Genomic DNA, 24,230 nt, shown 5'->3' on the forward strand with positions numbered 1-24,230 from the left:
AAGTAAAGGTAAGCTCAGGAATACTATCTAGTAGCATAGGTTATGGGATTCAAGATAGGGTTATCTCCTAATCTCATTAACTTTAATATTTATTTTGTCGGGCTTCCCTAACTTGGTTTTAGCCTCTTTAATGATATATGGACCGTGATAGCTCACCTATGTGATGTTGATTTTCTAGCATTGTATCCGTCCCACAGACGTTTGTCTGTGTCGGTCTTGTGGCGCAATGCATTGTTGCAGTGTTGGACAGTCGACCCTAGCGTTGATTATCTGTAACATTATTAATATAGAGGCCTGCATAGTTACGGTGTATTCCTGCTGTTGGCTATTCAAGGGAGTGCCAGCCAGCAGCGACAAGGCCATGTGCATACAGTTCGTGAGAGTCCAGATCTCATCGCTTATATTAACCAGGAACTTGCTCTGGTTTTTGATGGCTCCTGAATTACAGTGGCCGTACATGCTTCCGCTGTTCTTCACTTTGTGTCATCACACACAAATTTCATGAAACCCACATGCCGATCAACTGATAAATTGGCCTGAGTGTGTCACAGGCGCAATACCCTGAACCATCTGGGCGGTAAAACTAAAGCTCATCTTCCCCTTTCCATTACGCATACAGCCTGCAAGCTGCTCGTTGGGTTTGCCAGCACGGCGGTTGTCGTCGCTGTAGAAGATCGAGAAATTATTGCCAATAATCCCTGAAGCTGAACGTCTGTTGATCTGTGACTGTCCCAAATTTGATATCAGACTAATCCAGAATGAGCCTCAGTCATTCTATGACTGTAACGTCCTAAACAGCCTTATATACCTGAGGTGCTTTTAGAAGCAGATGTAAATTCTCGCCGCCCTTTATAATTAGCCTCTACTCTTAGATCAAGGCATCTAAGATATATCTGGGATGGCTAGAATGGGATCAGTCCCATATCTGTAAATATGGCTGATACCACCTACCACAGCTGACGTTTCCAGACCGGGAAGTGTTCATGAGCTTTAATGCTTCCTCAAAAACTATTTTTTGATCTTTGCAAAATTCTAGACTTTTCTCCAGTGTCTCACTCCGATTTGTCCATCGGAACCTCTGATGCTCTTGAGATATCAGAACAATGATTTTCTCCGTGTAACATCCGCTTGCCCTTTGCTTTCATAACCTTCCACTGTAAAAGTGAGCTTGACCACGTCTCAGTTGCCTATGGTCCAGTGAGTCGTTCCAACAAGTACAATGAATCACCACCAGGGAGGTACGCTGACTTCAAGCCGAACATGCCGAACCCGCCATACCGGCTGTTCCGACTACCCGGACATCGAGGTAGATGGTGGATCGGGACTCATGTGCAATACAGAGCTGCGCGGCTCGCTTGTGAAACACATTACCTGATCGACATGTTTTCTACTCTGCATGGTGGATCTCTKGCGCCATTGCTGCAGAAGGCAACGAGGACAGAGCAGTTCTTATCACGGAGACAAGTGTTCTCATTATATCAGATATGGTAGAGTAACTATTGTGATTTGCCGAAGAGTTGCAACGAACAAGAAAAAGACCGAACAAATGATCCCAATTACTATCATATCAGCAAATTAGTCCTTCTCGCTTACCGATCCGCGGCGAATTGATAAAAGCCAAGTACATTCGGTGTAGCTGAATGAGTACACCCGCCTAACCCTTGATTTGTGTCCCAGACGTGGCAGTTGTATCGAAAGAATATTGATGTCTGGACTTCCAGTCGTGCATGATCTCTTCCATCTTGAGCCCTGTGCTGATTTCTTCTTCGCATATGGTAGAGACCAATACATCTGACGCCAGAATACTGCCATCTGTCGTCTCCAGGGTGTACTTCTCGCTTCCAGAGACGTATTTGATCCGCGAGACGGTCCACGGGGACGCGTTTCTCGACGGAATACGGGCTCCGATATTAACATCGGAGGCGAAAGAGAAGCGCATCTGCCCCTGCTGGTCGAGGATGAGCAGACCATGCTGGGGAGTTACTTTGAGAGTGGACATAACCCCATCAGATTGTACTTCGAATTCCATGAAGTCGTAGGTTCCGGACGATCGTAGGTTACGTACAACGCGAGTAGTGGTGAGCTGACCATTCACCAGAGTGAGCACCTCATCTCCAGCGTGTACAGCAGTGATGGAGTTTGTATATAATGTGCCATTGGGTGCGAACATGGTAATGAGGGTATCGTTGGCGAAGCATGCTGGTGGAGCCCACACAAGCGTGGCGCAGGCAACCATGCAGATACCAGTACAGCCAGTGAAGCCGACAGCAATGCCCAGTGGGCCTGCAAATGCCGCAGGACCACCAGCACACTCACAGCAGGCAACCATGCAGGCAGGGAAGCATGCTGCACCAGCAGAGGCTAAGTGGCCTCGAACCAGTAACATCAGTAGTAAGAGCACCACATGGCTCTGGAAATTCTGCTGTAATTTCATTTTGGGCTAGGTGAGTGAGACTTAGAATGTAATAGTTATCTAATTGTTATGTGAGAGTGAGAGAGGGAGTCAGAGCTGAGGGATAGGAGGCCCTTAAATAATCTTAGCAGGCGCATTCACAGAGTAATTAATTATTGCCAACGCCCAGTGATCTGATCCTGCCGACCAGGACCGGCCCGATCAGAATCGGCTTCTCATAGTGATCAGTTATAAAGTAGCTCATGTATGATTCTTTTGATACTGTAATACTGTATGAGATAAACCTGGGCGATACAAGGAAAGCCTGTTTAGGTAATAGCTTGCTCAGTTTGGCTAGTCTGGGGGAGTGCCATCTGTAATTTTGACGCTGCCCATACAGAGCTTGGCACAGATGGGTGGTTGACCTACCGATCAGGACCGGCACAGTCTGGATCAGCCTCTCATAGTGCTAAGTTGTAAAGTAACTCATGTATGGTTATTTCAAGATGTGTATGAAGTGCAGCTGCGCATTACAACTCCAGTGGGGAAGGGGCTGTTTAAGGCAATACCTGGGTAGACTCAGCCAGCCTTGTGGGTTTGACTAACGTCATCACTGGTCAACAATACAAACCAGCATCAGCAGACAATACAACCCCTGCCACGTCGATCCCACCCAGTATTTTGGCCATGGCTGGTACATCTAGAAATCCTGCTGGTATTGCCATCCCCCAGCTATTAGATGCTTTATTCCTGCTCTAACCTTGAGTCAATAGCTTGCGTGCAATGCCACCAGCAGCAAGTAAAATGCGTTCGAAACCCCCAAAACCGATTCAATCAATGCGACAGGTGCTGCAAGCTCAGTAACTCTGGAGGTATAGCTCTACGGTCACCGTGCTCATACTCCAATGAATCATTATGCTTTGTAGCAGCCGACTTTACATTCAAACATGCCCCCTCTCATGGCTTTGAGGAAGAGGCCGACTATGAACCCGCGCCAGCGCTGTATGATAGGGATAAGGACGAGCAAAAATATCGCAAGCAATATTTTTATATCGAACCTCCTTACGAAAGCAACTCAGCGTGGTCTCCTTTGTACGTTCGACGCCAACTACAGCAAATGGATATGTTCGTGTTCCTCTCTTTGGCTCGGTCAATCATTGTGGCTGATTCTTGACACAGTCAGTCTCCATTCTCGCTAGTCCCATTGATGACAGACGGTCAAGAAGTTCCGAACCTGGATCCTCAAGCCTGTAATACGGTCCAGAAAGCCTGGGAGTTGCACAATTCTGTTGTTCCACCCGATATTACGAGACCCAAGTTCATTTGTGGAGAGACCGTTTTGACGTGTCGCAGGATTTGCACGCTATATGTATGAAGAACAAACCATATCATGTATTACTTTCGTCAGTCCTCTAGCTAACCCACAGTCAGGGATATTTGGACCTCGAGCACCCAAAGCCAGGCACCTTTAGATTGATGGACTGGAAACCAGGATTCTATGAGGTTATCTGGAGGGTTCAATTTTTTGACGCCCGTGAGCGACAGGTAGACCGTCTCGAAATCCTGAAGCGCTCTCAGGAACTTTCCCGCCAGGCACAGTTCTGCGGATACCAAGGCTACAAAAATCCAATGCGGTTCCCGACTTGGAATGGTGCTGAAGAAGCATCATATCCACATCGTCCACTATTGAGATTCAGTGTCGGATATGGAAGGTCACCGAGGCAGATTTCCGACTATAGGCTTGACTATCGGCTGGGCCATCCATCATTTGCGGATCAGGTCTTGCTTCAAACGAATGACGACCATCTTCGCTTGGATCACATGGTAGATTCTAAAGAATACTGGAGCAACACAGAGAGTGGCTGGATGAATATCAAGAGTGAGGGGATTTTTGAGTTAGTCCGCGGCCGCAATCCTGTCTTCGTGGTTTCAAATATCGACACCGGCGATTGGCAAGGGGACTTTCGGTTTGGAGGTGTGGAACTAAGACTCGTCTCCGAGGCATCGATACTATCTTGAACACATCAACTCTATGGAACCAAACATGGTCCCTTTTTTGGCGCCGCGGAATACGAATGGAATGGCTGCCCTTGACTTCATAAAGCGATCCACGCCTTGTGTCACGGTGTAGATTCACCATATCTCCTGAAAGGAATGGGACCAGCATCCAGAAACAAGACAGCGACGTGAATAACAACAGCTGGGATATCACCATCCCGCCCCGGTCTTGCTGCAAGCTGCAGCTCCCGAGGTGCGTCTTGTCTATGAACCTGGAGTTAGCCTGACCTATGGCACTCTGAAAGTCAACCATCATGGGATGCTTCTGTATATACCTGCGAGCCCACGCCATGATATTATGCATCTCCCCTGTGGGCCCTACCCCGTATGTGTTGACGGCGTTGACCCCTTTAGATGTTGGACCTCCATAACGTCCAATACTCTCTTGACGCATGCAGCAAAGCCCTCAATGGAGGTTGCAGATTCCGTTGAACTGAGATAGTCGGCCGGATGGCGATGTTGTGCGCGCCCATGCGGTCGAGCGTTTAGCTGTTCTTATCGCGGCTGGTGACGAGACTGGGGTGGATTTCGTCCAGCATGGCCTCTATGGCCGCTTATTCGACGCCCATGCGGCAGATGCAGGCGATTGTGTAGTCAGTGCGGGTGAGATGGAGACTCATTTGAGGAGACAAGGCCATAGTATGCAAGCTATATACGATTCCGGCAAAATATGCATTCATTTACTGTTAATAGACTACCTTAACGTATTTCCAATGATGGAAGGTTATGCTTTCCCATTTTCCACTGATAGACGTAGATTATAAGCATACGGATAAGCGGATGTACAGGACCAGGTCTAGCCTGTAGTAAGAGAGGAAATTGGCTTTATTGGATCTCAAGTTCATATACAAGGGTGAATTATTACACACGATGAGGTATCTTCGACTATGATCTTCTACTCGATTACTTTATACCATCTTGAATCACTTATATAAAGATATCAGGTTAAGAAAGATACCTAATTGCTATAAGGAACATCAGATCACTCAGGATGTTGAATCCTTTCATGCCTTATGGGAGGTACCATAGTTGTCACAGAACGAAAAAACCCATAGAAAATCTCATTCAGGTTCTTCAAGTCTGCAAGAGCATCTGCCTGAGAACCCCGGCCGCCTCATCATAGAATACACTCTGATTCTTCACCGAAGTCCAGCCATTGACATCAATCACAAAGCTCTTTCTGCCCATGCGAATAATATCAAAGCCACAGAGCGCCTGTCCAAAACCAGTCGATATCTTAGCCGCCATCTCCCTCTCCTCACCAGTAAGCTCCGTAGGATCCCTCCGTTCCCGACCATTTGCGTCTCGGAGAACCACCCCAACAACAGCCGGCGAAGGGCGAGTAACCGCAAACGAAAAATAAGGCCCAGGATAAAACCCTACGGTGTAAGCTTTGACATCCTGGCCACCCTCGGCTGTCAATAGCGGTTCGTAGACGTAACTGGTGTCTCCCTCGGTGATGCACCTAGGCACGGTCAAGCACGGGTCGTACTCCGAAGCCTTGTTTCCGATCCTCCGGAATAGCCTCCGTCCACCACCGCCTGGGTAGTAGATATTGATATTGTGGTCCTCAGCGTCAACAGGCTTCTCGACAAAGGGCTTCCGGAGCTCTCTCCCATCAACAACCAGGGTATTGCCATCCTCAGACAAGGATATCACAGGCTTAGTCACGGGACCATGACCGTCAAGCCGTAGCCCAAGCCCAGTCAACCTATCACACTGTCCAAACCTCGGGCCCCCGTCCCGACTGACCTCGAGTCTCTTGGGCGTGCGCACCCCGAGATGAGCCAGGACCGCGTGGCACAGCCGCCGATCCAGCAGGAGGCGCTGCATATGCAGATCGTTCAGCGAGACGCAGGGCCGGAGCTGGGTGTACGCGATTGCCTTGGCCAGCGGGAAGCCATTGGAATAGAAGGCGATGAGCACATCGCAGGGTGGCCATGCCTCCACGCGCTGGTCCTGGAGGACCTGGTCTCCGAATATGACTACTTCAATACCGGCTGTAGACTCCAAGCGGGTGAATATCTCTTGGTTGGCTTTGCTGCGGGCTTTTTCTTCCATTGCGCAGATGCCTAGCCTCAGTTTTTGGCTGAGCGGTTTGTCGGTGCTGTACGTGGGGCGACTTGGTTTGTCCATGCTTATGCGGTCAAAGACATGGCTAATGGCTGCAGGGGTCTCCCTGCTGCTTTCGTGTGCAGAAACCATGATGGACTGCATGTTGGTGCTTCTGTTCAATTCTTGTTTCGCAGTTGATGTTCCCTGAACCAGGTCAGGGTCTCGCTGAGGGGTACGTCGGGATAGGCTGATGCCATCGACAAGACGGATTTGTTATTTGTGCTTGGATACAGCATCAGATGGGGAGATAATATTGATTGTGTGAGAGGTTGTAATTAATTTTTGTAACTTAAGTGAGACAGAGATATCCTGGACAATTTAAGATGCGGGTAGACGTTCACATGGAGAAAAAGTTTGCAACAGAAAATCCCTCAGGGTCCAGGGGCAGTGCTAACTTTTGCTAGCTTCCACACTCTCATCCTTATCCACCCTAGGCAACAGGCAATAACAATAGCAATAAGACCTTACTATGGTCTTCAGGCTGGGGAAATCAGAAATTATCCAATCGCATAGATACTAGGGATCCAAATCAGGGACAGGGCACCTACTTTTCCTCGGGCCAAGTCTTAAATGAGTCAGACTTGACCAATAATAAAGAGAGCCAAGACAGAATTATCTGAAACAGAGTAGCAGTGAATAACATTAATATGCCCTAAACTAATAGGTGAGCCATCATGACTTGGCTGGGGAAGTGCAGTTACTCTGCAACCAGCCTTAGGGAGTAACATGTTCTCGTACAAGCGAGGTCAGATCCAACACACTCAGCATTAACAGCACTCGGTGTTCCCGGCCGAGTCCTCGACGGTAGCTAAGTTATTGTTTTGTTTCATAGCATCCAGTAATTAGGCCCTCTCTAATAAGTGTTGGAGGCCCTTTCCCCGTGTCCAGGGGAGCACGCTATTAATGTATAGGTGTGCTACACTGTTCATGACTTCCATATCCACCGAGGCCACGACCTTGCCATCAAGGTGAGCAAGGTAGAGCACTATATCTGTTTGCGATCGTGCCGCAGCACTTTGCGTGAGGAGGCCGAGCAGATCAGTTAAGCGGCCTATACTTTGGAATCCATCCACTGAGGCTGTGATGAATGCTTCGAGGTCGGAGGGCGAGACTTTCGTCATCTGAATGTGGTTGCCAGAGTTCGCAGGCTCGAGAGCAGGAATGCTGGGGGAGAGGGACATGACGCAGACGTTAATCAACCCCGTTGCTCTGTACCCATTTGCGGTTAGGTGTGATGATGCAGATTGTATGTGTGTGTGGACACAGATTGATTTCCACAGTTGTGGTTGTGTTTCTCTCTTGGCAAAGGTTGTGGAGGGTCTTGAGGCCTGGTGGTGAGACAGGCCAGTTCGTCCCCCAGCCTACGGCGTGGGTGAGTTTGCGTCCATACTCAGGGGACGATATCATGGCCAGGCCTGAGGAGAGAAGATGGGAGGTGAATTTATCTCTGCCATGTAGGCTCTGAAGGAATAACTTCATTTGCAGTCCAGCGACGGTAGTTATAATGGCCAATGTCGTCCTCGAATCTGGCATCTCAACCCAACTCTTAAAGCGCCTGTCAACTTGAATCATATGTCATCAGCAACGACATAGAGTTCATAGCTGTATGGAGTGCGCTTAAGTCACCAAAGGAGGGGTGTATCTAGCATCTCTGGCTTCCACTGAGGTCAAGAGACTGTTCACATTTTGGAACTCAGGGCCGCCATATTAGTTCTGGTGTTAACTTAGTATTAGCAAAAAAGCCCAGATGACTAGAATGGGGTGAGGCTCAGTAAAACTTCTCCAAATGCCTCAAGGGGAAAGAGTGAAAGTGGGAAGAGCGCCATCACAGTTAGACATTCGTGAATACCTCCGTGTCCTTCAAGTCCACATCCACCATCCCGGTCGCGAGCAACAGCTTCACCACTGCCTCGTGGCCAAGCCGCGCAGGCCACCACAATGACKTGCGACCTTCAGAGTCTTTCGTGTTGACATCCACCATCCCAGTCGCAAGTAACAGCTTCACTACTGCCTGATCTCCACCCACCGCTGCAGTAAACAATGGCGTGCAGCCTTGTGCGTCCTTTGCATCCACATCCACCATCCCAGTCGCAAGCAAGAGCTTCACCACTGCCTCGTGTCCAGCCACTGCAGCCCAATGCAACGGTGTGCGCCCGATATTGTCCTTCGAGTCCACCTCCACCTTCCCGGTCGCAAGTAATAGCTTCACCACTGCCTCGTGGCCACGCATCGCAGCCCAAGACATTGGCGTGCGATCGTYGATGTCCTTCAAGTCCACGTCCACACTCTGGGTCGCAAGGAACAGTTTCACCACTTCCTTATGGCCACCAATAGCCGCAGAAGTCAATGGCGTCCTACCATCGCGGTTCCTCAAGTTCACATTAACCTGCCCAGTCTGCAGCAAGAGCTTCACCACTGCCTCGTGTCCATTCCGCGCAGCCCAAGACAATGGTGTCTGCCCGAAAGTGTCCTTTGAGTCCACTTCCACCTTCCCTGTCGCAAGCAAGAGCTTCATCACTGCATGGTGTCCATTCTTCGCCGCTTGGAATAGAGGAGTACTGGCGTCGATACTTAACACTTCTATATTCGCCCCTTCTGAAATGGTCATTTGAGCTGCCGCCTCTACATTCGCGCCTTCAGAAATACTGATTCGAGCCGTCGCCTCACTCCCTCGTTGGGCTGCCCATCGCAGCGCCGAACTTCCGGAGTTCAGCGAATTACGTCGATATAGGTATGGATTAATAAGAGAATAAAACCTCTGGTTGGTTTGGGCCAGTGAGTTGATATCTTTTTCAACCTCCAGAAAACTAGCAACTGAGAGCAACAATTCACCAGGTAAATGATAAAGAGACATGTTCACATTTCCCCCTTTGGCCTTGAAGTCACTGGATCTTGATCGCGAGGAGAATTGGGCTTCGGGCGAGTTGGGTTCTGAAAGATTTTTCGGGAAGTTGGTCCAAAATCATGTCGTTTTTGGGAGCAGCGTGACATGTTGAAATCGTTGACGCAAATATCAGAGGAGGGCAGATTCCTGGACGCGTAAATTCTCGTGTTGTTTTCAAAGAGCTCGTAAATAAGCTTTCTCTGGAGTGGCAGGAGGATGGAGTGCGAACGACAAGGGTCTAAGACTGACTAATTACTTAATCAGGAGCATGTGGCTGCTGCCTAACAGCAGCAACTAGTAGATGATGATGATGATGATGTCATTTACCTTGACCCCTCACTCAGTGATATGCAGGCTACTACAACTATATCTCTGCCCTTATATCTCTATTATGTACAATCCTATTCCTTATAGGTGAGCTTTAAGCCTTGCCTAGGGGCCTGTGTTAGCTATTTGCCCTCAGTTCTGTCCTTGCAGGTCCCTTGGTTCATAGCTAGCAATGTGGTGGAGCAGGTCATGCTAAATGAGGCTAAAACCATGAGATGTGGGGATGTGGGACTCATACAATTTGTTTGTCAGGGCATTTGATACACATATTTCAGAATCACCGGGCGTTCCCTCCACATTATAAGCTCACAAAAACAATGAAATAAAAGTAAGTATAAAGATGAGGTCCATATTAAATATACTAATACTATGTTCATGCTACTTTAGCAGATATAGCTCATTAGGTTACCTAGTTTGTATATGCCTAACAGTTACCTAAGAGGATCTGGTCAAGGCCGTGCGCAGTTCCATTTCTAGCCATTCTTTTATTCTTGCGATGTACTATTCATGGTACTCCTTCCCAAAAATGTGCGGAGGCAGTGTGGTCATGAGAGGACATTCAGGCCAGCAAGCAACATCCCCTTCTATGCGCTGATGGCTGAGTCAACTTTAAAGCGCCCCTTGGTGGCCTTGTTTATGAGTCTTGACAGACTCATGACTGAGGAAGAAGGACGGGATGACTGGTCGGATGCTAATTTCAGAGATGTAACATGGAAAATTACTCCCACGGCCTTCGCTGTAGCGAAGGATATGAAATTATTCGTTCAGACGGCAATCGCGCAGTTCCCACATCTGCTTGCCAAACGTGGCCGACCTCTTCTGCACTTTACCGCCTGGGCTGGAGGTGGCGGGGAAACAAATACTGAGATGGAGATTCTACTGGATGCTGGAGTCCAAGTAAATGGGATATTCGAGGAGGAGCGTTGCACAAAGAAAGCCTCGAAAGCGTAGTCTACGGCCGATGCGACGAATCCGGCAGAGAGCACGTTGATTATGTCGAATTACTCGTCAGCCGCGGCGCGGAGCTACCTGGAACGATACTACTTTCGGACAGATGGGAAACTGTCCTGCACGCAGTAGTTGGTATGTCGATACTTTGGTCTGCAAAGTTCGGATTGATCTGTTGCTTCGTCAGTGAAGACGTGTCTCTTAATAGCAAGTGCAGCAAGGGGAGCACCCTATTCGGTAAGATTGTTCGGGAAGATTTGGACGTACCAACGGACGACTACCTGTGGATGCTCAACCATGGCGGCAAGATCACCAGTGAGGCCTTGGATACGAAGAACCATTTCGACCATCCATGACTAGGAAAGTCTAATTTGTCATCTGATTCTCGACTGGTCTCTGTGGACCACCCTCTACGGCATATTAGTTGCCGGGAAAGGACATTCTACGACAACAAGGCAGCGAGGTTGGGTAGACGATATAACCCGCATTGGCCCAGTAACAGACATTTCCCTCGGCTGGACTTGAAACGAATACCGTCTCGGAGCGGATTTCCCCAAGTACTTGTTCAATTTCACTGAGCTAAAAGTCCTCCACGCTTTGCCTGACGATTTCCATCTTAGTTGAGTTGATGATGTCAGAAATCCTTCTATCGCTGTGCAGTTAATAAGTATTTGATCATCTAGGACACAAGTCGACGGCATTTGGGAAAGACCTGAGATACTAGCCACTGGATGAACAATGATCTCCAATTAGATATATGTATATGATTAGCTGTACATGATAAATACAACAAAGCTCTTCCAATGCAAAGACGCCATCTATAATGCAAACATAACGAGACAAAATGCTTTTTAAAGTCGTCTGGGCTACCCTTCGCAAGCTCTCCAACACAAAGTTAAAATTGTAGCCAACGCGGCGTCGGCAGCAAACCTTAACTTGAAGTCTACATTGAATACATTGATCAGTAGGAACTGAATTAACTCTGAGAAATCTCCTTCAAGGGCTAGAGTACTAGCTAATTCCGTTAGTAAGTCTATGGACACTTTGTGAGCGTGGTTATTGTTATAGTATTGCAGGGGCGCGTAGACATAGGTCCTGTAAGCGGGTGTGTACTAATATACCTCTTAAAACGCCTTAAATTGTTTCTCCCTATCCCCTAGATGCACATAGATCTTCCCCATATATTCTAGGTACTCATAAAGCTGCGTGTTTAATAATGTATCCTCTAGAAACTCTGTGATCATCTTCAATAAACTTTGTTAAGTTCTTTCCCAGAGTTTAGTGTATTTCTGCCAGTTATCTTACTCCTAATATGTCTCTGTGGTCTTTCGCAGTGTCTACTATTCATCTAGATTGAGTTCTCTCACCTTTCCATAATACTACAGGGCCTCCTTAGGGTGCTGTTAAGGCTACGGCGGATTATAAAGCCGCCGTATGCAGCCAACGCAGATAGTGCGGACTACTAGATCATGTGATACACTGAAGATATCTCCGCAAGTTGCTGAGTATTCCGCAACTCAGCGATTAGCTCCTCATTGCTTAGGCAATACTGTTGGTTGACCCCGGTGGTTTTGTTAGTACGGTGGGTCTTTGCAATGAACGAATCATATTGATTCTGCCGCTATCCTAGTAATTATCTAATATTTCGTATGACCTCCTTCTGCGTTGATTACTGCCTGACATCTAGCTGGCATAGATTCGATTAGATCCCTAAGAAAATCCTCAGGGATGGCATCCCAGGCAGCTCGAACTATCTGTCGTAGAGCATCATATGTTGGTTGGTGGTCCTCATCTGGATATTTTGCTTGGATCCAGTCCTTCATCCAATTCCATACCACCTYAATTGGATTCAGATCAGGGGAGAAAGCTGGCCATCTAACTAGATAGATTCCACGCTCATGAAGCTCATTAAGTGAACCAGAATGGCCAGGTGCACCGTCTTGCATTAGCTGGAGCCAGTTATCTTGCCATCTAAGCAGGCGAAGATATCTATTAATTATAGGAACCACCCTCTCAGTATATCATTCTGCATTAATTGTACCCCATTCTTTCTCCCAGAATAGACATAGTCCTTTAGTAGAACCATGAAATAAGCCCCAAAACATCCATCCGCGTCTTTTAGGAGGAGAGGTGCGAAGACATGTCTCCTCTAGCTCTTCACCAGCCTTCCTAGTCACGTAGATTCATTTATGGAAGCCTGATGTAACCCATATCTCATCAGACCAAAGAATCTGGTTCCATTGCTCTGTTGTCCAGTTCACATGCTCTAACGCCCAGGCAAGACGTACACGCTTATTCTGGTCAGATAAAGGAGGTTTTCGAAGAGCAATACAGCGAGTATAACCTTGTTTCTTTAACGCACAAGCAAGGGCGGTTGGTCCAACAGGTAGATCAAGTTCTTGACAGAGTTTATGGAAAGGTAAGCGGCGATTCTGCTTAGAGGAAGAGATAAATACTATAATATCATTAATATCTTCCTCAGAGAGCTTTGGCGGCTGCCCAGGAGCCTTCCTAGGTGTCATCTGCTGGTTTTAACAGGTATACTGAACCTGGCGGTGCGTGATTTGAAGCTGATCTGCAATCTGTTGATAGGTAAAGCCAGCATCTCGGAGGGTAAGAACACGGATTCGATCATCACAGCTAAGGCGTATAGAATTACCCCTCTGCTCAGCTGCCTGCTGAGGGGGGGTGCTAGGTTCAGGGGTAGGCATGGCATGTTGATTGCTCACTAGGTTCACTAAGATAGGAGGTCTTATTAGCTTCATATAATACTAATTAGGAAGGCGGTAATAGATACTAGAAGGATTCAAATCCCTGCAAGGCCCACCGTACTAACAAAACCACCGGGGTCAACCACAGTATACGGTTATCTTGCTCCCTTCACGCTGATCTTACCAGTTGACCTCGAACCTTGAATGGCCGACCTCACAGGTGCCCTGTCTGGCGCAGAGTAATTACACATCATTGAAACTACTAACTAGTCTTCTTGAAGTCATTAAATTTAGTAGCCTTAACTATTGCTTCTGCTATTATACCTCTGTTATAATCATGGGACTCCTCAGCCTTAATTAGTATCTGATAGCGCCAGAAAATAGAGGCTATGGGAATGAGATTAGGCAGGTCTTCCCATGGCCATCTCTTGATGCAGAAAATTCCTATTAGTTTAAATAAGTTAACTAGCTCATCCTCTGTTATTAAGATAAACTTTTTTTCTTCTAGGGATAGAAACTTAATGATATCTTGCTCTTGCCACTATTGTTAGACAGTGTTAATAGTAGCTAGAGGAAGAGCCTAATGGTATTCCCTAAGCCAGGTTAATACTAATTCTTCTAATTAAATGCGGTTAATAGCACCTTTGTGATCTCTCTTTTATCCTCTAATGAGCACTCAGACGGGGAGATAGTAAGTGATGACCCTAGTGCTATGCAGTATATTAGAGCATGTGCCCTGAGTCACTAGCCTTTGTAGGCTTTGTTATAAATCCAGGATGGGTGATTAGTCTTAAGCTAGTCTTTAGGACATGGGCTTTGGCTTCATGCTAATTCACCCTAATAGCAATGTGGCCCTTCTTCGCTAACACCTTGCCCTCTGACTTGTTTTAGAAGAAGTTGCTAACAGATGTATGGCAGAAGGTGATAGTAGTTATTTCCTTTTTTAAGCTGAAGACCATGAAGAAATCTATGTCCTTAAAAGTCACATCAGACCTTGTTTCTCCTTGTCGGTGGACTAGTCAAGTGTGCTTAGGTTTGTTAATCTATTCTCTAGCTTAGCTGTTGTAAGTCCATCCTCTCAGTGTAAGGTGAAGAATAACGCTTACTGGCACTGTAGGGCCCCTTTAAGGTTATCTACCATCCTGTTCAGGTGATTTTACTCTGCGGATGGCCTCTATATCTATTAACCCCCACACCTGATGATCCGCGTAGGTGACCTAGAATAATAATTTACTAGGGTACTCAAGCTCTACCTTGTCAGAGCTTTCAGAGAGACTGGCTAGCATGTGTTAAAGTATCTGCTTAAGCCTCTGGGGAGCCTGCTTCAGTGCCTTCTATGTACTAGTCTCATTCTGTTTCTTAACAAACTCCTATAGCATGAGATTTACCTAAAGGAACATGCCTCCCGCCCTAACTGTTAGCATTAACAGGTTGTATCCCATAGGTTAGCTGACACCCTTTGCAGAACCAGGGACTTTTTAATGCTGGCATAGATATACACTAATATCGACTGGTCAAGCACGCTAGTGGACTAGAGCCTTCTTGTGAAGTCAAGACCGCATATTTCCATTAGAGAAGGGATTTGATTGGGAATATGAGTGATGACCATGATATGGCATGCCAGAAGCCTGTAAGCCTGAAAGGCAAAGAGATACAACTGAGCCGATAGCGATTACTGTCGGCATCCTTCATATTGTCCGCTCTATACGGGAATGTCTTATTTTGTGGAAAACCACATGGTTACTGCCCAAGACAACAATGACTATGTTACAGGAAATATGAACTCATTTGTAACTGCTGTCCAGTTGTTATAGAAACCAGCACGTCAGCACGAACAATAACAAGATATAGAGCAAAGAGCTTCCCAGTTGTTCAGCTGTAGTTCATACAATCAATTTGCAGCCCTAGACCCCCCCTTTTTTTTTTAGTATAGATCCAGGATTCAAGTAGGGATTGGTATAAGTATAAGAACACAATTTCCATCTCCAAGCACCAAGATTATGTGTTAATGAATCTTAACTAAAATCACACGATTAGTTTGCCACTTTTCTGGATTTTCGAAGATCATATACAATTATATGCGGCAGTATACATAACCCGAACACTGTCTTGTTATTTTAAGACTCGCCCTGTTCCAGCAAGCCCTAGCCATTGTCACTAGATACCTTATCAATACTATGCTCTAACATTTATCTCAGGTTGCAGCGACAAGACATTTACGTGATAATGATGTCAAATCACCTTGTGTCAATACGACTAACTTACCCTTGAATAGACTCTCAGGCCTGAAGGATCATGAAGGAAAGAGCTCGCGTAGGATGAAAGTGCCCTAGTTTATATGTTTATATATCCCTACGTGGGACCTACACACAGGCAACTTCTCCATATGAACAGCTTTCAGGTCTAGGGTCGATCATTGCATATGGCGTGTCCCTATGCATCTGATGTGAATGCAGCCGAGAACTGTATAGCATTCGTATTGACTAATGAGGCGCCATCCCCAATAGCGATGCAGCTGCGCACTAGCACCCCACGCGGTTTGTCCTCCTCCCAATAACTAGCTCTGACGAGTGACTGTCAAGACTTCAAGGGTTTCGCATTGACGTGTCCGGTGGAAACCTGATATTTTCAACTTCCTGCAACATCTGCTCCAAGGCTCCAATCACTTGCGCATAAGTAAACAGATCAACATGCTCATTATGCGCCTGCACAAAAGGCGCTGCTGCGCGATCGATCGCATCTCTAGCCCAGTTGCGTATCCGTTGCTCAGTGGTGGCAAGATAGTCGGTCAGCCACTCATTCCACCAAGCAGCGAAATTAGGTATCCCACTACGGCGTTCTATATAAGTAGCCTGGAGATAGATCTGCTGCCGCACAGCATTAAAGCGAACCGCCGCCTGCGCATCGTTGAGGTATTCGAACACAGCAAAGGTCTGAGAAGAGTCACTCAGCGCTGAACAGGGTATAAAATGGAGAGGACATGTTGATATGGTTGGAAGGCTAGTCCACTTACTACTCGAATTGACTGTAGGAGGCTATCAACATCGCCCTGTGAATCGCTCATGACGGCGTTTCTCGCTAGCGTGTCGACCCTAGTCAAGGTGCAAGGCACACTTCCTTTCATAATTCGGCCCTTGGCCCCGTTGATGTCCCTACCCACTCCTATGAAGGGATACGGGTAGTTTTCCGACCCGAATGCCTCCATAAAGCGATCGTTCGGCGTATTTGGCCGGATTCCACGGGGGCCCCCAACCGGGGGTTCGTTAGCCAGTGCATCGTTATCTGCTAACCAGACGTCTCTGAGGAGCTGGGCATCAATTCTAGGCAGTGATGCTCTCTGCCCGGACTGGAGGACCCCGGTAACAGTTGAATCGAGGAAGTACATTGCGAGTTGTCGATCAATCGGATGCTCTGCTTCCAAGTCTGATAAGGCCGAGGGAGGAACTTCGTGTTCATTTGCAAAAGTGCCCGAGTTGATAGAGGGACCGACACAGTATCCTGGGATGAGCCGGAACCACCGTCGCAAGATTTGGTAGAGTTCCGGAAACTCGTTATACAACACACGGAGGGCCGGATATGCCCAAGCTATGACCCTGACTCCGGTAATATGCTTTGGATAGTAGATCTCGGCATTGCCGCGTTTTTCGAGCGACTGGTCTTTCCCACTTCTTCCAAGGAGTGTTAAGTCCCGCTTTGTCCAGTCGTTTGCACCTTCATCATTATCGCCAGTAGAACAGTAACCCGGAAACTTCTTACACAGATCAGTGCTGCAGGTGGCTGGCTTAGGCGGCGCGGTCTTGATAGTACAACACATGGCTTTTTGTCGACCCCCTATAGTCATCAAGGTCGAAGTTAGCACACTGATATCCACTGTCTCCTCCAGCCTCTCTTTGCTCAGGTCCCATTAGTCAGGTCGAGTTGTCTGAACGTACAGTCACACCCTTTGGACTGGTCTCCGTACGTTGCCCTGTCGACCTCAACTTCTGTCGCATTGCAGTTCGCATTGGCGCAGTCTGCACCCGAGCTGCCGCTTTCCCAGTGGCAGCCTGTCAGTTCGACTGGATTGGAACAACAGTAACTCTGACCGCCGAACCAACAATTATCATAATTTTTGAAAGCCTCGGATTTGCCAGACGGGCAGGAGGCTCGACTGGGAGTTGTCCAAATCATGTTAGATATTTCGTGCCTCAAACGTTTGAAAGAGGACGTACCATTTTGCATAAGAGCATCCTTTAGTCACAGATGCGTAATCAGGATCTGAGCAACAAAACACCTTATATCCTCTACCACATTTATCGGTGCCACCATCGTTCACAAACCCGCCGCCCCACGAAGATCGGATTCCTTTGATATTGATTTCACCAGGCCTACACTGGGCACTGCAGTCGGCACCGGCGCCCCCGCCGTTGTCGTCGCCGCGCCATATACAGGACTTTGGAGCGCTATTTGTGGGACAGCACACTGGCTTTCCACAATGCTGTTTGGAGCTCAGTCAGCCATTGAACGACCCTCGGTTTGCAAGAGGCGCTTACACAGTTCCTCTTGCCGCAGCCGGCATCATCCCAGCCCACGACGGTGTAGCCCGATCCACAAGCATTAGACATGGCCTTATTGTCGTTAAGATTAACGCACTTGCCGCTGTACACAAAACATTTCTGACCATTCGAACCTGCTAGATCCTCCACGACAGCCACTGGATTAGATAGCGCCTTGTTTACAGCTTGGAGAGATGGATTCGACTGAATTGTCTTGTCAAGTAAGGCTCCATGAGCTGTGTACTTGTCCGTGTCTAGTCCCATAGTCAGCAAAATGGAATTTCAGAACGACACGGACACGCCAACCAAGGTCTGACGCCCAAATCATTCCACCGCCGAGACCAACGCTATCGGCCCAGTCGACTTTCTGCTTGAAAGTTGTTGCATCGTCGTAAGAGACCCACTGGTTTTGATGAAACGTAAAATAGTTGACTGCCGCTGCTTTATCATGCGTAGGGCTGATAGTGGCTCTTTTAGACGAGCTTGTAGACCCATCGAGTGCAGCCATGATCTCGTAGTAGGCAAGAATCCCCCCAGTGTCCGAACAAGGGCCCGGTTTTGACGCGCCACTGAAGGGGCAGCCCGGAGCAGTACAAGCAGGGTCAGACAGAGTGAACGACCGGCCGTAAAAGCCGAATCCCATAACGAGCTTGGACGGCGGGATATTAACGCGCCAGAATAGGTCAGTTGCTAATTTGATTTCGGTCAAGTTTGTATGAGCCTGGACGATGCTTCCGATTGGATTAGTAGCATCCCATGCCCCGTGGAGGTCGTAGCTCATAAGATTAATCCAATCTGCATATTTGATCATGTTCGGTAGGTCGAACCAGCGCAGGTACCAATATGAGGATGGTGCCGTGAAGGTAAGGCCATAAGTACTTCCGCTGGCGTCAAATGTCTCTCGCATGGTTTTGAGAAGCAGGACGTAATTTTCTGTATCCTCGGGGTTGCCGCGTCTATCGGGAGCAGCAGGGTACTCCCAGTCAATATCAACACCACCGAACCCTATTGTCGTAGTTAGGCCTTGTGGTCTATGAAGCAGAAGGGCACCGCGATCCTTCCACTGCCACATACCGTACTGCTTCATGAAATAAACAACATTATCGGCGAATCTTTGCCGCTTCGTAGCATCGGCTGCGATCTGACCAAATAGCGGCTGCGTTGAAGTGTCATTGTCCGAAAACGTCCTATGATATAGTTGAACTCGAAACTGACGGGTCGTCGGATAGGGAGTCTTTCCACTTACCACCCACCGATACTAACAAAGACTTTGATATCCTGCTTGATTGATTTGAGGTTCGTAGTTTCCTGGAACAAGGTTGCAGGAGTGGATCCGTCCATTGTCACCACTTGATATGTGCTTGGTTCGATGTACGCAAAAGCAAAATTCACACTGAGATATCAATAAGACACTGTTGAAATCCCGGCTCTGCCGTTGGAAATGGGGCATAAATACTGCGTCAATGCGTCTAATGGTAAATCTGTTGGGGACACCTTGTGGCATGCCTTGCGAGCAGACCACGATTCATAATACCCGATCATCTTGTTCTGACGGATACCAACAGAAGCGCCACCGACTGGAGGTTTTGGGTTCAGAACGCAGTTGCTTTGACAATTTTCTGTTGCAAGTCAGTAAAGTCCGGCTGCGTAAGTAACCATTCCCAGCAGGCGTTACATACCCCCACAGAAGTCCTCGGTTGTGCCACACTAGAACATAATTTCAGCGTCATGTTCAGATTATTATCCTTTCACCGGTGTTAGGGGCCACTTACAAATCCGTACTGGCTGCAGCAAACATTCAGAGGACATCGCTTTCCTGGGCTTTCTGCGAACTGGCCGCACTCAGCCTTTGCGTCACAGTTCGACACACATCCGACGCCGCAGTAAGTCGGGCCATATCCACAATAGCCACTTTTCCCACAGCATGCACCGTTGCTACATGGATTACCTGGGCCACATTGATAACTGTCTCGTGGTCTCAAAGTGGTGTTCGCCGTAAGACTGGTTTCTTCTTCAGAGACGCTATCGGACCGACCGGTTACCTTGATAATGGGAGGTTTCGATCGGCCTGACCAAGAATAGGCTGAAACCAGAATTAAGACTGAAAAGAGAGCCCATATCTTGCTTCTAGGCAATATTTTCCTATTATAGTGGTTATCGGCCATGACCAGCGGATGTTTCTGCGAAGTTATAATACAAGATTGGGTTCAGTAACGAACAACCGAACAAAAGTGTCGAGAGGGGTGATGTTGGACACTAGCTCTCTCAACTTCATATCTTGGATTGTAAGGCTAGTATATACATCCACCCTCCCCAGTGGACTGGTAATTTGAACGCCCTGCTCAACCCCGCCCCTGTTAGCGTTTTGCTGGTTTAGATTGAGAGGAACCGGGGCTGTATCTGTCATCATCAGAAAGACGACTGACCAGATGGGCCTTGAGGGAATTTCTTGACGGTGATTCCTGCCTATCACGGTATGCCAGTGTTGATCAGTATCAATTATGACTTCAGTCTGCCAAACCGCTAACCTGTTGATCTCCTTGGATGACATCCTGGAGACGGGCACCTGGGCTAGATGTCGGCCATGTTTCTGCCTTGGGAAAGTGGTCGCAAAAGTCTGTACAACCGACCCCGACGAGGGATCACTAGGTAGTATGAGTATTTCCTGAAACCTGTATGAATCCCTGCACGCAGCAAATCACTGTGGGGCATTTTCCAGCTTGCCTCCTCTCAGGAACTATCCCCTGCACAGCTACATTACATCTCAGCGGCAACTAAGTTTGCCAGCCATCTGTTCATGGCAGGGCATGATCCTTGGCAGAGACGCGATTCAAAGCAGGTCGCGGATTCGAGATCAACACAACCCCACTCACAACCCCCCACCCGAGTGACTCGATATGCACCTGAGACAAGCAACGCGAGACCGCCCCGAGTGGTGATCTCGAACTTACAGGGACGCTACTTCAACATCTCGGTCATGTCCCGCTTCAAACATGTCTCAATGCATGCATGAAGAGGAGGCTAAGATTTCTGAGCATAAGCGGTCTTGCATTAGCCCGAGCTCACCAATCTCTGCTCTGCTATTTCCTTCCCGTCGTGAGAATTGCATGTGAGGTATATGTGAACAGTCCCCCATTATCCCTCATAGCTCACATAGAATCAAAAGCAGTCCAAAATACGGTAACTGTCTTGCTAGCACAGCCAGTCAACTACAACCATATCAGCAATAGATCAGGTTCCGCAATGGCAACTTTGCAAACCAGGACTCTTTTCGTGGCACTCGGGATGCTTCCTTTGAGACATTTATGGGGACAACAGCTTTCTGGGGCAGAGACATTCATGAAGTATCCTGGCCTTAGCACTGCGTGTCTAGGTGCCTTGAATACAAACGTTACATGTCCGCCATTTTTGAGCCCGGTTGCTGCAAGGTAGGCAGATTCATGCTCCTCTGGTAATACTGGCCATCTGACACTCCATGCAGCGGAGAAATCTTGGGTTCTGATCAGGTCACTGAGCTTTGCGTCGACTCCTGCTATTCTTCCCTGGTAGCCGCTCGAAATACTATTCAAGATGCTTGCACGGCCGCTACCGATATCATTGTATATGACAACATCGCATATCCAGGTATAGACTTCCATTTCTTGCGCTAACCTTAGACTTGAAACACATGTACTTATTAAGATGCAACCCAGCGACATTTATCGTTGATAATTATTTGTATACGTATAACCTTTCATGCAGAACCGACAGGTCAGTGGTCACAGCCAAAAGCTCCCTCATTTCTCCCAGTTGATTTGATTCCTTAGCATCACTGGTGAATTCTGCGACCCGCAAATCCTGTCGTGGTCTACTCAGCCATACCTCAACACTACCCAAGCTTGTTCAGATTGCTGGCTTGGGAACCGGGCTATTCAGTTAAGTAATCCGCTGGGTTATGATGCTGACCTCGCAAGCAACTTCGCCGTATTAGTATCCAGTTGCAGTGCTACCCGCAGTTATACGACAACGTCTCCCACGCAGTATGCTCTCAACTCTAGTATCACTGGGACAGCGACAGCGACCACAACTCAGCCAGCAACATGCACCGGTTCTTATACAGTGAAGAGCACAGATGACTGCAACTCTGTGGCACTTTCCCTCAACGTTTCGACCTATAATCTTCTATACGTGAATGGTTTGGATCTGTACTGTCAAAACTTTGCCGCCGCTGTTAACTCCACCCTTTGCATGCCGCCTCAATGCAATACATATATTTGGCAAGCATCGGACTCGTGTGATAGCGTTGCTAGAAGTATTACCGGAGTCACTGTCCCTCAGTTCCTATCATGGAATCCAAACTTCAACTCGCTTTGTCAGAACAGCCCCAATTATGTCGGATATGTGGTCTGTGTGAGGTATGTTCCGTCCACCCTGGGCTACTCGAATTTAAAAAAGGGTACCCTCATGGATTGCTGCCTTACAAACAATTAACCGTTCCATCAGCCCACCAGGTGGTTATCTAAACTCTACAGCTTCATCAACAAACGGTTCGAGCGGATACACGGGCGGCGCGATGACTGCCGTGCCTGCGCCTACAAATGCGATGACTGGAACCAACAAAAATTGCGGCCAATGGTATACTGTGAGCCTAACAGATTTCTTTTTGCGACTGAGCTATGGCACCAACTCTCAGCGACCACATAGTAATACGAGTCTTTAGGTCGAGGAAGGAGATAATTGCGCACTCCTTTCTGTTCGATTCTCACTTGCTCTCCCTGATTTCTACTTTCTAAATCCCGAAATCGACGTAAATTGCACGAATCTGGAGCTTGGTGAGGCTTATTGTGTAGCACCCGTGGGAACTCTGGCTACATATTCTGATTATCCAGTCACGACACCGCTTATCGTGGTCACAAGCGCTACTTTCCCCTCGGTTAACACCGCAATTCCCACTGCTAGCAGTCACCCGGGATACGTTCCGACCACCTCACTACTTCCAACGGCATCTGGCACTGTAAATGATTGCACGGCATACCGAAACTACGACGGCACAAATGGCCTGAACGACTGCTCATATATTGCGGTCGCAGAGGGGGTTACCACAGATGAACTCCTGGCTTGGAACCCTAGCCTTTCCGCCACTGATTGTGTTTTTCAATCTGGATACAGCTATTGCGTTTACCAGATCAATGCCACTTGTGAGTTCAATCTGGTAGCCGAGCACAGTGAAAGGTACAGAAAAAGATACTAAACCTGGCCCAGCAGACAGCAGCGGCACTAGTTACTGTTTACCCACAAATGCTACGGAGGCAGGAACAATATCAACCTGTAATTGCTTTACCGAAGTTATTGGATATCAAAATAGTAGTGGTGAGTCACCGCTTTGTGCAGAACGCATGTGTCCCGTTTCCTCTCCCCAATACTAACTTTGGCTTCCAGGATACAGTTGCGACGACATCCAGACCGGCTTCGGCCTGACAGCTAATCAGCTACTGGCGTGGAATAGCTGGATGGGTTCTGACTGTAATTCAGCACTGTTCAAAGGCCTAGGGTATTACGATGTTCGTGCTATCTGTGTAGGTGTAAGTTCCACCTCCACCGGTCCACCCACGACAACTACGGCGACGACCACAACGTCGTCGATCGCGGCACCAACCCAGACTGGAATCGTCTCAGACTGTGGGGAATTCTACACAGTGAGTGGCGGGGATACATGTGCGTCGATTGAAGCCCAATTCGGCATCACCTTTAGCGAATTCTACTCGTGGAACCCAAGCAGTAAGCCGCCCCCCCGGGGACTCAAATACACTTGATCCCAGCTTACACAAGAACGACAGTTGGTGCCGGATGTACGAACCTATGGTTGGGTTATGCGTATTGTATAAAGGGCCCTAAAAGCACAGCAACAGCTACTGGGCCAGGCGGCCCGGTGCAAACTGGTATCGCATCTAATTGCAACGCATATTACACAGTTGCGAAGGGAGACTCATGTGCCGCTATTGAGTCGAGATATGATCTTACCTTTGCTCAGCTGTACCAGTGGAACCAGGCTATTGGATCTAATTGTGAGAACCTCTGGATTGGGTATGCTATTTGTGTCGGGGTTCCCACGTAGGTTTGTCCTAGGGATATTGGATGGCCGGCAGCCAGCGCGCAGGGTTAGGATTCGATTTCTCCTGGATGGGAGACTATCGACTTGGGAAGGATAACTCATATAGGAAGCGAATAAACGTCCGGTCGTCGTTTCTCATTTCCCGCTGAATCTATCCAGCCTACCTACG

The 24,230-nt window shown here is 47.9% G+C and overlaps 7 protein-coding genes across 7 annotated transcripts; 2 read left to right on the forward strand and 5 right to left on the reverse strand.

The window, feature by feature from the left end:
• Positions 1-1,654: 1,654 nt before the first annotated feature.
• On the reverse strand, positions 1,655-2,434 carry Asppvi_010931 (Hint domain-containing protein; the record flags this gene model as incomplete). The annotated part of the gene is made up of 1 exon (XM_043306767.1): positions 1,655-2,434. The coding sequence occupies one exon, from the start codon at positions 2,432-2,434 to the stop codon at positions 1,655-1,657; it is 780 nt and encodes a 259-aa protein (XP_043162702.1).
• Positions 2,435-3,868: 1,434 nt separating this feature from the next.
• Asppvi_010932 (uncharacterized protein) lies at positions 3,869-4,411 on the forward strand (the record flags this gene model as incomplete). The annotated part of the gene is made up of 1 exon (XM_043306768.1): positions 3,869-4,411. One exon carries the CDS (start codon positions 3,869-3,871, stop codon positions 4,409-4,411), a length of 543 nt encoding a protein of 180 aa, XP_043162703.1.
• Positions 4,412-5,524: 1,113 nt separating this feature from the next.
• On the reverse strand, positions 5,525-6,667 carry Asppvi_010933 (uncharacterized protein; the record flags this gene model as incomplete). The annotated part of the gene is made up of 1 exon (XM_043306769.1): positions 5,525-6,667. The coding sequence occupies one exon, from the start codon at positions 6,665-6,667 to the stop codon at positions 5,525-5,527; it is 1,143 nt and encodes a 380-aa protein (XP_043162704.1).
• A 740-nt stretch (positions 6,668-7,407) lies between these two features.
• Asppvi_010934 (uncharacterized protein) lies at positions 7,408-7,746 on the reverse strand (the record flags this gene model as incomplete). Its single annotated transcript, XM_043306770.1, has 1 exon — positions 7,408-7,746. The coding sequence occupies one exon, from the start codon at positions 7,744-7,746 to the stop codon at positions 7,408-7,410; it is 339 nt and encodes a 112-aa protein (XP_043162705.1).
• A 650-nt stretch (positions 7,747-8,396) lies between these two features.
• Positions 8,397-9,173, reverse strand: Asppvi_010935 (ankyrin repeat domain-containing protein; the record flags this gene model as incomplete). Its single annotated transcript, XM_043306771.1, has 1 exon — positions 8,397-9,173. One exon carries the CDS (start codon positions 9,171-9,173, stop codon positions 8,397-8,399), a length of 777 nt encoding a protein of 258 aa, XP_043162706.1.
• Positions 9,174-10,430: 1,257 nt separating this feature from the next.
• Asppvi_010936 (uncharacterized protein) lies at positions 10,431-11,080 on the forward strand (the record flags this gene model as incomplete). The annotated part of the gene is made up of 3 exons (XM_043306772.1): positions 10,431-10,723; positions 10,789-10,859; positions 10,917-11,080. The coding sequence occupies 3 exons, from the start codon at positions 10,431-10,433 to the stop codon at positions 11,078-11,080; spliced, it is 528 nt and encodes a 175-aa protein (XP_043162707.1).
• A 4,940-nt stretch (positions 11,081-16,020) lies between these two features.
• Positions 16,021-19,311, reverse strand: Asppvi_010937 (uncharacterized protein; the record flags this gene model as incomplete). The annotated part of the gene is made up of 8 exons (XM_043306773.1): positions 16,021-16,368; positions 16,449-17,266; positions 17,368-17,481; positions 17,533-17,585; positions 17,647-17,912; positions 17,968-18,224; positions 18,277-19,157; positions 19,217-19,311. The coding sequence occupies 8 exons, from the start codon at positions 19,309-19,311 to the stop codon at positions 16,021-16,023; spliced, it is 2,832 nt and encodes a 943-aa protein (XP_043162708.1).
• Positions 19,312-24,230: the final 4,919 nt, after the last annotated feature.

Source organism: Aspergillus pseudoviridinutans, assembly GCF_018340605.1.
Source record: "Aspergillus pseudoviridinutans IFM 55266 DNA, scaffold_9, whole genome shotgun sequence".
In the NCBI taxonomy this organism is placed as follows: Eukaryota; Fungi; Ascomycota; class Eurotiomycetes; order Eurotiales; family Aspergillaceae; genus Aspergillus; species Aspergillus pseudoviridinutans.